Source organism: Salvelinus alpinus, chromosome 23 (genome assembly GCF_045679555.1).
Source record: "Salvelinus alpinus chromosome 23, SLU_Salpinus.1, whole genome shotgun sequence".
Lineage (NCBI taxonomy): Eukaryota > Metazoa > Chordata > Actinopteri > Salmoniformes > Salmonidae > Salvelinus > Salvelinus alpinus.
In genome coordinates, this window is record NC_092108.1 from 4,704,595 (window position 1) to 4,716,961 (window position 12,367).

Below are 12,367 nucleotides of genomic sequence, written 5' to 3' on the forward strand. Positions count from 1 at the left end.
TCTCTCTCTGTCTCTCTCTGTCTCCAGACGTGTCTTCTGATGCGGCAGCAGCACGAGGCAGCAGCTCTTAATGCGGTCCAGCGTCTCCATTGGCAGCTGAAACTCCAGGAGCTGGATCCAGTCATGTACAAGTCCACCTCCATCTTCGAGATATCCGAGTTCTACATCCCCCTGGTAGAGGTCAACGACGACTTTGACCTCACGCCCATATGACCTGTGACCCTTGACCTTTAGGGCTAGGACTGGCAGTCAGGGTCAGGCAGAGGACCGATGATTAGGAAGGATCATCTAGTGGCCCATCTACCTCTTAACGGGGATAAAGAGATGGAGAGATGAAGGGATGGGAAAACGTGAGGCACTTGGAACATGGATGTGTGTAGAGAGCACCGTGTGTGTGTGTGTGTGTGTGTGTGTGTGTGTGTGTGTGTGTGTGTGTGTGTGTGTGTGTGTGTGTGTGTGTGTGTGTGTGTGTGTGTGTGTGTGTGTGTGTGTGTGTGTGTGTGTGTGTGCAGCACTTCTCTAAATGTGGCTGAGCTCCTATGGTAGACACAACAGAGACACCACAGACCTCCCTTCCTCCTACACCAAGAGGACTGGCCTTATCCTCCCAACTAGTGGCAAACTGACTGCTTATTCTGTTCTGGACAGGCCTGGAGCTCCACCAGGGCTCAGGGGCCCAGACCACACACTTACCCCAGGGGCCCGAGGCTGGGTAGGGTTTGGGACAGCGCCAGGTGCTGCTGTCTGCTGAGAGGAGAGAGCTCCAGAGAGAGACCAAGCATGGACACTATTCCCTATATAGGGCACTATGTGAAGTGTATAGAAAATAGGGTGCCGTTCCTGGTGTTCCCTATGGAGTCGACCATCCCTCTGCCCTCTGCACCTCCTGGTGTTCCCTATGGAGTCGACCATCCCTCTGCCCTCTGCACCTCCTGGTGTTCCCTATGGAGTCGACCATCCCTCTGCCCTCTGCACCTCCTGGTGTTCCCTATGGAGTCGACCATCCCTCTGCCCTCTGCACCTCCTGGTGTTCCCTATGGAGTCGACCATCCCTCTGCACCTCCTGGTGTTCCCTATGGAGTCGACCATCCCTCTGCACCTCCTGGTGTTCCCTATGGAGTCGACCATCCCTCTGCACCTCCTGGTGTTCCCTATGGAGTCGACCATCCCTCTGCACCTCCTGGTGTTCCCTATGGAGTCGACCATCCCTCTGCCCTCTGCACCTCCTGGTGTTCCCTATGGAGTCGACCATCCCTCTGCACCTCCTGGTGTTCCCTATGGAGTCGACCATCCCTCTGCACCTCCTGGTGTTCCCTATGGAGTCGACCATCCCTCTGCCCTCTGCACCTCCTGGTGTTCCCTATGGAGTCGACCATCCCTCTGCACCTCCTGGTGTTCCCTATGGAGTCGACCATCCCTCTGCCCTCTGCACCTCCTGGTGTTCCCTATGGAGTCGACCATCCCTCTGCCCTCTGCACCTCCTGGTGTTCCCTATGGAGTCGACCATCCCTCTGCCCTCTGCACCTCCTGGTGTTCCCTATGGAGTCGACCATCCCTCTGCCCTCTGCACCTCCTGGTGTTCCCTATGGAGTCGACCATCCCTCTGCCCTCTGCACCTCCTGGTGTTCCCTATGGAGTCGACCATCCCTCTGCCCTCTGCACCTCCTGATGTTCCCTATGGAGTCGACCATCCCTCTGCCCTCTGCACCTCCTGATGTTCCCTATGGAGTCGACCATCCCTCTGCCCTCTGCACCTCCTGGTGTTCCCTATGGAGTCGACCATCCCTCTGCCCTCTGCACCTCCTGGTGTTCCCTATGGAGTCGACCATCCCTCTGCCCTCTGCACCTCCTGATGTTCCCTATGGAGTCGACCATCCCTCTGCCCTCTGCACCTCCTGGTGTTCCCTATGGAGTCGACCATCCCTCTGCCCTCTGCACCTCCTGGTGTTCCCTATGGAGTCGACCATCCCTCTGCCCTCTGCACCTCCTGATGTTCCCTATGGAGTCGACCATCCCTCTGCACCTCCTGATGTTCCCTATGGAGTCGACCATCCCTCTGCACCTCCTGATGTTCCCTATGGAGTCGACCATCCCTCTGCCCTCTGCACCTCCTGATGTTCCCTATGGAGTCGACCATCCCTCTGCACCTCCTGATGTTCCCTATGGAGTCGACCATCCCTCTGCACCTCCTGATGTTCCCTATGGAGTCGACCATCCCTCTGCCCTCTGCACCTCCTGATGTTCCCTATGGAGTCGACCATCCTTCTGCACCTCCTGATGTTCCCTATGGAGTCGACCATCCCTCTGCCCTCTGCACCTCCTGATGTTCCCTATGGAGTCGACCATCCCTCTGCACCTCCTGATGTTCCCTATGGAGTCGACCATCCCTCTGCCCTCTGCACCTCCTGGTGTTCCCTATGGAGTCGACCATCCCTCTGCACCTCCTGGTGTTCCCTATGGAGTCGACCATCCCTCTGCCCTCTGCACCTCCTGGTGTTCCCTATGGAGTCGACCATCCCTCTGCCCTCTGCACCTCCTGATGTTCCCTATGGAGTCGACCATCCCTCTGCACCTCCTGATGTTCCCTATGGAGTCGACCATCCCTCTGCCCTCTGCACCTCCTGGTGTTCCCTATGGAGTCGACCATCCCTCTGCACCTCCTGGTGTTCCCTATGGAGTCGACCATCCCTCTGCACCTCCTGGTGTTCCCTATGGAGTCGACCATCCCTCTGCCCTCTGCACCTCCTGGTGTTCCCTATGGAGTCGACCATCCCTCTGCCCTCTGCACCTCCTGATGTTCCCTATGGAGTCGACCATCCCTCTGCACCTCCTGATGTTCCCTATGGAGTCGACCATCCCTCTGCACCTCCTGATGTTCCCTATGGAGTCGACCATCCCTCTGCCCTCTGCACCTCCTGATGTTCCCTATGGAGTCGACCATCCCTCTGCACCTCCTGATGTTCCCTATGGAGTCGACCATCCCTCTGCACCTCCTGATGTTCCCTATGGAGTCGACCATCCCTCTGCCCTCTGCACCTCCTGATGTTCCCTATGGAGTCGACCATCCTTCTGCACCTCCTGATGTTCCCTATGGAGTCGACCATCCCTCTGCCCTCTGCACCTCCTGATGTTCCCTATGGAGTCGACCATCCCTCTGCACCTCCTGATGTTCCCTATGGAGTCGACCATCCCTCTGCCCTCTGCACCTCCTGGTGTTCCCTATGGAGTCGACCATCCCTCTGCACCTCCTGGTGTTCCCTATGGAGTCGACCATCCCTCTGCCCTCTGCACCTCCTGGTGTTCCCTATGGAGTCGACCATCCCTCTGCCCTCTGCACCTCCTGATGTTCCCTATGGAGTCGACCATCCCTCTGCACCTCCTGATGTTCCCTATGGAGTCGACCATCCCTCTGCCCTCTGCACCTCCTGGTGTTCCCTATGGAGTCGACCATCCCTCTGCACCTCCTGGTGTTCCCTATGGAGTCGACCATCCCTCTGCACCTCCTGGTGTTCCCTATGGAGTCGACCATCCCTCTGCCCTCTGCACCTCCTGGTGTTCCCTATGGAGTCGACCATCCCTCTGCACCTCCTGGTGTTCCCTATGGAGTCGACCATCCCTCTGCCCTCTGCACCTCCTGGTGTTCCCTATGGAGTCGACCATCCCTCTGCACCTCCTGATGTTCCCTATGGAGTCGACCATCCCTCACCTCCCTCATCGAGCAGGGTTACAAAACGGGAGAAGAAAAAAAAAAACATTTCAATTCAGCTTTTGTTTTTAAGTGTTTATTCCATCGTACACAGACTTGTTTTTTTTAACTTATTTTCTACAGACAGATTGTGCATTTGTAAATAACCCATGTAATGATGGTTTGAAACTTGTACAGAAAAAATAACTAAGATATTTTGATTGTAAAATGTTTGTTTTTTTTCACTTTTTTTGGTTTATGTCTGTTTTAATGGACCAAAGTTGAATTTGTGTTGAGTCTGTGTGCTCTTTCTCTCTGTCAAGGTCCTTGTTGTTGTTACTGTTGTTGAAATCAATGTTGTTGGCGTAACTCTTTTGAGAATGTCGGGTCGGATTCTGTTTTTTTCCTTTTGGTTCTATCATTTTTTGCTTTTTTTTTGTTGCTTTTTTTATTCCCATCTGGACTGGAGTTGGGATCCACGCACCACATCAACGTGTTATTCCTTTGACTGGTGGTTTGGATGCTGTGCATGCTGTTATTTCCTGATCCCAGAAGAAGCTGTACCGTGGACTGTTGTGATTTGAGGTTTAACTGAAGTCACTCAGCTCTTTCCCTTTTCGTTTTGTTCTGTCCTTTCACAAACAAAGTTTCTATCTGAAATGGCACCCTATTCCCTATATAGTGCACTACTTTAGACTCCAAATGGGATCCTATTCCCTATATAGTGAACTACTTTTGACCGGGACCCTATGCAGGCTCTTGTCAAAAGTATTGCAGACCTGCCAACCTGCGTAACATAGTCAAAGTACTCTGGTACGAAAAACAACCTTAAAATACGTATGAACAGGCTTCTAGTTGGCAGATTGAATGTTTTTTGACTCGACTGTCGGAAGTTGGAGCTGAGCCAATCAGGGGACTTGGGCGAATAGAACGAATCTTTAGCTTTCCCCCCCCCTCCGTAGTCATACTAGTGTTTTCATCCCTCCAATAAGATGGCAGCTCTCCACTTTGTCTGTTGATATCACTGATGGATGAGGAAAAAACGGTAGGGGAAAATTTTCCCAAAATTGTATGGTGTTAGTCAAGCACGTAACTATTATTCCGTAGTTAGCTCCTTCGCTAAGGGGTCACTACAGCAAAGGTAGTTAGCTCCTTCGCTAAGGGGTCACTACAGCAAAGGTAGTTAGCTCCTTCGCTAAGGGGTCGCTACGGCAAAGGTAGTTAGCTACAGCGTTTAGTCAACTAAGCGAGAACACTTTCTTGCCTGCGCATTTTGTTTTCCGTAATGGTAGTAGGTCGAGAGAGCATTAACGAGCGAAAAGGAAACGTTGCGTTGTTGCTGAAGTTCAGTGAGCGTCGCAGGGGGAACAAGAAGAAGAAGGTGGATGGAAACAAACATGGCAGAGAGCTGCTGTTTCCCGCTGTGACCTTCCTTCACAGAAAGTTATGTCAGACTGTTTAAACATTACCAGGCATTATGTTAATGACTACATTGCATCAAGTAATTTAATTATTCTGAATTTTCTCTACGAACAAAATGAAGAAGCCAGTTTTGCATTTCACTGACTATCGACATAAAGACAGTTATTTGTTAGAATAGTAATTACCGGAAACGGTGTTTCCTCCGACACATCGGTGCGGCTGGCTTCCCGGGTTAAGCGGGCATTGTGTCAAGAAGCAGTGCGGCTTGGTTGGGTCGTGTTTCGGAGGACGCACGGCTCTCGACCTTCGCCACTCCCGAGTCCGTACGGGGGGTTGCAGCGATGAGACAAGACTGTAACTACCAATTGGATACCACGAAATTGTGGAGAAAAATTTTAATTCGTTTTACAAATACAAGAATAGTCATTACCCCTACATTTTCAAGAAATGACAGTTACAGGTTTTTCAAAAATGCTCCATTTTCCTGAGGGGGAAGTTACCTAACCTTAGTCCTACATCAGCACCACCTTGTCAGAAAATCCTAGGGAGTGCCCTGATTTTTGTAAATTTTTACATGTATTTCTAGTTAGCTAGTGAAAGAAAAACAGCTAATTACCAAGTACCCATAGCTGGCTATAGCCTACAATTCCTCTTGAGGCAGTCAACGTCATTCTTAGGCTAAAATGAGATTTGTTAGGCCTGTGATTTGAGCGGTGTGGGTGCCCGGTGTTGGGTCTAGAGTGCTGCCACATCGCTGAAGTGGTACTCATTAAAAACAAAATACAAATATTCAAGGTTGTAGTGAACTATGCGGGGCCCTGGTCTAAACTATATAGGGACTAGGGTACCATTTTTGGACACATCACTGTACAGTTCCTCAAACCTTCCTGTGTGTTGTCCTTTTTTTTTAGGTGGTGTCTCGCACACATTAAAAGAAAAACCATTTGTTGTTGCAGAATTCTTCTATAGAAATAGGGAGATGGGAGAAAAAAATATTAACTTTTACAGTTTCGATGTGAGATCACAACAAATCCTATTTTTTCAACATATTGCCTATTGAACGATAGTTCTAAAAATGTCTATTTTAATATTTACTTGTTACATGACATGTACATATTTGTAATATATATAATTGAATAAATTTTATTGGTTGTGAATTAAAATATTGTCTTGCTAGTTTTTTTTGTGTGTCATCTCAACCTTTTTCTAGTGTCTTTTTGCCAAACCGTTGTTATATAGCGTTATATTAATTGCTACAATTTGACAATTATGCACTTTTGTCTACAAATACTTATACCACCCAGGCAGTTTACCCTTCAATGGATTCTTCCAGGTTAATTCTGAAATCCATCTATATAACACAAGACACTGATAACCTTCACCCTCCCCACTGCCGCACCTCACATAGTCAATTCTCTATCAGATACAGGTTTATCTTCACATTGCCAAATCATCATCATCCCTCAATAACTTCAAGCAAAGACTGGGGATCAGCCTGATGAACCAAACTACTCCGTAATCTCCTCCATGAAGACTGGAGGTCAGCCTGATGAACCAAACTACTCAGTAATCTCCTCCATGCAGACTGGGGGTCAGCCTGATGAACCAAACTACTCAGTAATCTCCTCCATGAAGACTGGGGGTCAGCCTGATGAACCAAACTACTCAGTAATCTCCTCCATGAAGACTGGAGGTCAGCCTGATGAACCAAACTACTCAGTAATCTCCTCCATGAAGACTGGAGGTCAGCCTGATGAACCAAACTACTCAGTAATCTCCTCCATGAAGACTGGGGGTCAGCCTGATAAACCAAACTACTCAGTAATCTCCTCCATGCAGACTGGGGGTCAGCCTGATGAACCAAACTACTCAGTAATCTCCTCCATGAAGACTGGGGATCAGCCTGATGAGCCAAACTACTCAGTAATCGCCTCCATGAAGACTGGGGGTCAGCCTGATGAACCAAACTACTCAGTAATCTCCTCCATGAAGACTGGGGATCAGCCTGATGAGCCAAACTACTCAGTAATCTCCTCCATGCAGACTGGAGGTCAGCCTGATGAACCAAACTACTCAGTAATCTCCTCCATGAAGACTGGGGGTCAGCCTGATGAACCAAACTACTCAGTAATATCCTCCATGAAGACTGGAGGTCAGCCTGATGAACCAAACTACTCAGTAATCTCCTCCGTGAAGACTGGGGGTCAGCCTGATGAGCCAAACTACTCAGTAATCTCCTCCATGCAGACTGGGGGTCAGCCTGATGAGCCAAACTACTCAGTAATCTCCTCCAGGAAGACTGGGGGTCAGCCTGATGAACCAAACTACTCCGTAATCTCCTGCATATATATCTCCTCCTCTTACACACTCCCACACACACACATAATCAAACATGTTTTTTCTTGTGGACTAAGTCATGTACATTTATAATGAATATGATTTGTTTAACTGATTGAACAAACCTTTTAGTTTTTTTTTTGTACTTATATTTGTGGTGTGATTTTCATATCAGCCCTTTTGGTCTTCCAACCGGCACACTGTTTTACCACATATCTGTGCTGTTTTGTCTTTTGCTTCTTTTGTTGTTGCTGCGAATAAATAAACCCTAAATTCTCTGTACAATAAACGCTAGTGGGTGAGGCGTTTGGCCGCAGCGATGTTGAGGAGTAGTCCGGCTGGTGTTTTATGTGTTCAAGGAGGGGGCGTTTAATTATTTTGAGCAAAATCTCTGCCGATGGCAGAACTGTATCCTTCCACTAGGTGGCGACATACACAAATCTTTCCAGTAATGACGTCCCAAAATCTAGCTGTTCAAATCTAATTGTATCTGTCACATGCGCCCGAATACAACAGGTGTAGTAGACCTTACAGTGAAGTGCTGAATACAACAGGTGTAGTAGACCTTACAGTGAAATGCTGAATACAACAGGTGTAGACCTTACAGTGAAATGCTGAATACAACAGGTGTAGTAGACCTTACAGTGAAATGCTGAATACAACAGGTGTAGTAGACCTTACAGTGAAGTGCTGAATACAACAGGTGTAGACCTTACAGTGAAATGCTGAATACAACAGGTGTAGTAGACCTTACAGTGAAATGCTGAATACAACAGGTGTAGTAGACCTTACAGTGAAGTGCTGAATACAACAGGTGTAGTAGACCTCACAGTGAAATGCTGAATACAACAGGTGTAGTAGACCTCACAGTGAAATGCTGAATACAACAGGTGTAGTAGACCTTACAGTGAAGTGCTGAATACAACAGGTGTAGACCTTACAGTGAAGTGCTGAATACAACAGGTGTAGTAGACCTTACAGTGCTTACTTACAAGCGCTTAACCAACGATGCAGTTTTAAGAAAATACCTAAAAATATATATATTTTTTTTTAAAGTAAGAGATAAGAATAACAAATCATTAAAGAGCAGCAGTAAATAACAATAGCGAGGCTATATACAGGGGGTACCAGTACAGAGTCAATGTGGAGGCTATATACAGGGGGTACCGGCACAGAGTCAATGTGGAGGCTATATACAGGGGGTACCGGCACAGAGTCAATGTGGAGGCTATATACAGGGGGTACCGGTACAGAGTCAATGTGCTTTTTGGCACTGGTGTCGAGGTAATTGCGATATGTACATGCAGTTAGGGTTGTTAAAGTGGCTATGCATAGATGATAACAGAGAGTAGTAGCAGTGTAGGGTGGGTGGGGGGGGCCTTCCTCTGACACCGCCTTCCTCCTTTAGGGCCTTCCTCTGACACCGCCTGGTATAGAGGTCCTGGATGGCAGGCAGCTTAGCCCCGGGGATGTACTGGGCTGTACACACTACCCTCTGTAGTGCCTTGCGGGCGGAGGCCAAGCAGTTGCCATACCAGGCAGTGATGCAACCAGTCAGGATGCTCTCGATGGTGCAGCTGTAGAACCTTTTGAGGATCTGAGGAGCATTGCCAAATCTTTTCAGTCTCCTGAGGGGGAATAGGTTTTGTCGTGCCCTCTTCACGACTGTCTTGGTGTGTTTGGACCATGTTAGTTTGTTGGTGATGTGGACACCAAGGAACTTGAAGCTCTCAACCTGCTCCACTACAGCCCCGTCGATGAGAATGGGGGTGTGCTCGGCCCTCCTTTTCCTGTAGTCCACAATCATCTCCTGTTATAAATTATGTTAAGGTATTTTTTATTTTTTATTTCACCTTTATTTAACCAGGAAGGCCAGTTGGAGAACAAGTTGATTGAGGTTATAAGTGGGTTCAACCAGACGTTATGCCAACTCCTGGATGGATCTGTCACATACTGAGTTGTTAGATAGCCTATCTTCCTCTACAATAGAAACCCTGGTTCGAATCCAGGCTGTATCACAACCCGGCTGTGATTGGGAGTCCCATAGGGCGGTGCATAATCGGCCCCAGCGTCGTCCGGGTTTGGCCCGGTCTAGGCCGTCATAGCCTATACCGCTACTTGATGGCTTCTGGCCCTTTCACACCTAAAGGGAACCGTAGGCTGGAACTGCTCCCGGTGATGACTACAATAACAAATAGCTGCCTAATGGGGAGTTTTATGGCTGGGGAAAAGGTTTGTGTCAGGCTTGACAACGGTTAAGATTTGACTCAGTGGTTTAGTTTCTATAAATTAAGAAGTCAGTGAGGACATTGGGGAATTATTATTTTATCAATTCAAAGTTGCCCATATTATCTGGACTCTGACTTGACAATATTGTGAAACAAGACAGGAGTGTTTTTTTTAACGGTATAGTAAAGGGAGTTTATATTTCTCCTCCTGACCCCTGAGTGGCTGGCTTCTGTTATCTTGAAGAGCTGCCCAGCCACGCCACACTGACTTGTGTCTCTTCGTTCTGCTTAAACTACTAGTCCTGCCGTCTCCAGTCCAACTAACTGCTTAGTTCCTGGATCACGTTAAAACGGACGCTGTATCTTTAAGACGCCCGACTGTCTGCGGCGTTGTGGCTGAGAAACTGACGCCCTCCGACTGCATCGTTATTATAGACGGCAGAGTTTCATCCTGGACCTTGCGAGGAAAGCCGGCGGTGTTGGATTTAAAGGGGAAACAGCCGTCAATCAAACGAAGGATTCGAACCATTGTAACGGTAAATATTAATAATCTCGTTTTGACTCTTGTGGCCAATGCTACTTGATGATTCGGTGTAGTTCGTGCGAGGAAAACGTTAGGTAGGGGTTTTAGGGAGCGTTTTGTCCCGAGGTAGAGAAAGGTAGGCTAAATCTACTGTTACTGCAGTGTAATTAACGAAATGACTCTAACTTGTGGGTTTCAGTGTAATTAACAAAATTACTAACTTGTGGTTTTCAGTGTAATTAACGAAATTACTAATTTGTGGTTTTCAACAGGGGTCCTTTCCTCTGTCCGTTGTAACGTTAGTCAAACAACACTCCTGTTAGAATATAATGCATTTCAATTTAGGACAGATGTTTTCCTGTAGGCAACTACAATATATTGAAATTATGAAAACAAAACATATTTGAAGTCATCACAGCTAAGAAATTGTTATTTGTTACATCAAATACAGGCTACATTATTATCAATGTGTTGCAGCACGATTGGATTTCAAAACAATCCTGTTTGAGTTATATAACATTTATCTTTCTCTATAAAGGTTGTCATAGATCATTTTTTGTCTCTTGTTATAAAAACTTCAAATTCACCACATTATTTTACGAGCACCATCAAAGCTGTCTGTGTTCTGTCTGTTATCAAATGTATTTATAAAGCCCTTCTTACATCAGCTGATATCTCAAAGTGCTGTACAGAAACCCAGCCTAAGTTCTGTCTGTGTTCTGTCTGTGTATCTGTAAATCCAATGTGCCTTCAGACTGTACTATATTCTGTCTAACTGTAGACCTCCCTGTCTGTCTGGTATATGTCTATAGACCTCCCTGTCTGTCTGGTATATGTCTATAGACCTTGTCTGTCTGGTATATGTCTATAGACCTCCCTGTCTGTCTGGTATATGTCTATAGACCTCCCTGTCTGTCTGTCTGGTATATGTCTATAGACCTCCCTGTCTGTCTGGTATATGTCTATAGACCTCCCTGTCTGTCTGGTATATGTCTATAGACCTCCCTGTCTGTCTGTCTGGTATATGTCTATAGACCTCCCTGTCTGTCTGGTATATGTCTATAGACCTCCCTGTCTGTATGGTATATGTCTGTAGACCTCCCTGTCTGTCTGGTATATGTCTATAGACCTCCCTGTCTGTCTGTCTGGTATATGTCTATAGACCTCCCTGTCTGTCTGGTATATGTCTATAGACCTCCTTGTCTGTCTGGTATATGTTTATAGACCTCCCTGTCTGTCTGTCTGGTATATGTCTATAGACCTCCCTGTCTGTCTGTCTGGTATATGTCTATAGACCTCCCTGTCTGTCTGGTATATGTCTATAGACCTCCCTGTCTGTCTGTCTGGTATATGTCTATAGACCTCCCTGTCTGTCTGTCTGGTATATGTCTATAGACCTCCCTGTCTGTCTATCTGGTATATGTCTATAGACCTCCCTGTCTGTCTATCTGGTATATGTCTATAGACCTCCCTGTCTGTCTGGTATATGTCTATAGACCTCCCTGTCTGTCTGGTATATGTCTATAGACCTCCCTGTCTGTCTGGTATATGTCTATAGACCTCCCTGTCTGTCTGGTATATGTCTATAGACCTCCTTGTCTGTCTGGTATATGTTTATAGACCTCCCTGTCTGTCTGTCTGGTATATGTCTATAGACCTCCCTGTCTGTCTGGTATATGTCTATAGACCTCCCTGTCTGTCTGTCTGGTATATGTCTATAGACCTCCCTGTCTGTCTGTCTGGTATATGTCTATAGACCTCCCTGTCTGTCTGTCTGGTATATGTCTATAGACCTCCCTGTCTGTCTGGTATATGTCTATAGACCTCCCTGTCTGTCTGGTATATGTCTATAGACCTCCCTGTCTGGTATATGTCTATAGACCTCCCTGTCTGTCTGGTATATGTCTGTAGACCTCCCTGTCTGTCTGGTATATGTCTATAGACCTCCCTGTCTGTCTGGTATATGTCTATAGACCTCCCTGTCTGTCTGGTATATGTCTATAGACCTCCTTGTCTGTCTGGTATATGTTTATAGACCTCCCTGTCTGTCTGTCTGTCTGTCTGGTATATGTCTATAGACCTCCCTGTCTGTCTGGTATATGTCTGTAGACCTCCCTGTCTGTCTGGTATATGTCTATAGACCTCCCTGTCTGTCTGTCTGGTATATGTCTA

At 47.2% G+C, this 12,367-nt stretch overlaps 2 protein-coding genes across 4 annotated transcripts in view; both read left to right on the plus strand.

The window, feature by feature from the left end:
* Nucleotides 1-485, plus strand: part of ankrd12 (ankyrin repeat domain 12) — a 143,853-nt gene extending 143,368 nt beyond the window's left edge. For both annotated transcript variants that reach the window (XM_071360720.1, XM_071360721.1), the window contains one exon: nt 28-485. In XM_071360720.1, the coding sequence (XP_071216821.1) occupies nt 28-213 (186 nt within the window). In that variant the 3' untranslated portion in view covers nt 214-485. The remainder of the gene's footprint in view (nt 1-27) is intronic.
* A 9,573-nt stretch (nt 486-10,058) lies between these two features.
* The window catches only part of LOC139550093 (twisted gastrulation protein homolog 1-A-like), a 54,665-nt gene continuing 52,356 nt past the window's right edge, over nt 10,059-12,367 (plus strand). Inside the window, exon 1 of one of the 2 annotated variants that reach the window (XM_071360722.1) lies at nt 10,059-10,208. The gene's annotated coding sequence lies outside the window, so the exon portion shown is untranslated. The other variant, XM_071360723.1, reaches the window with a different exon arrangement.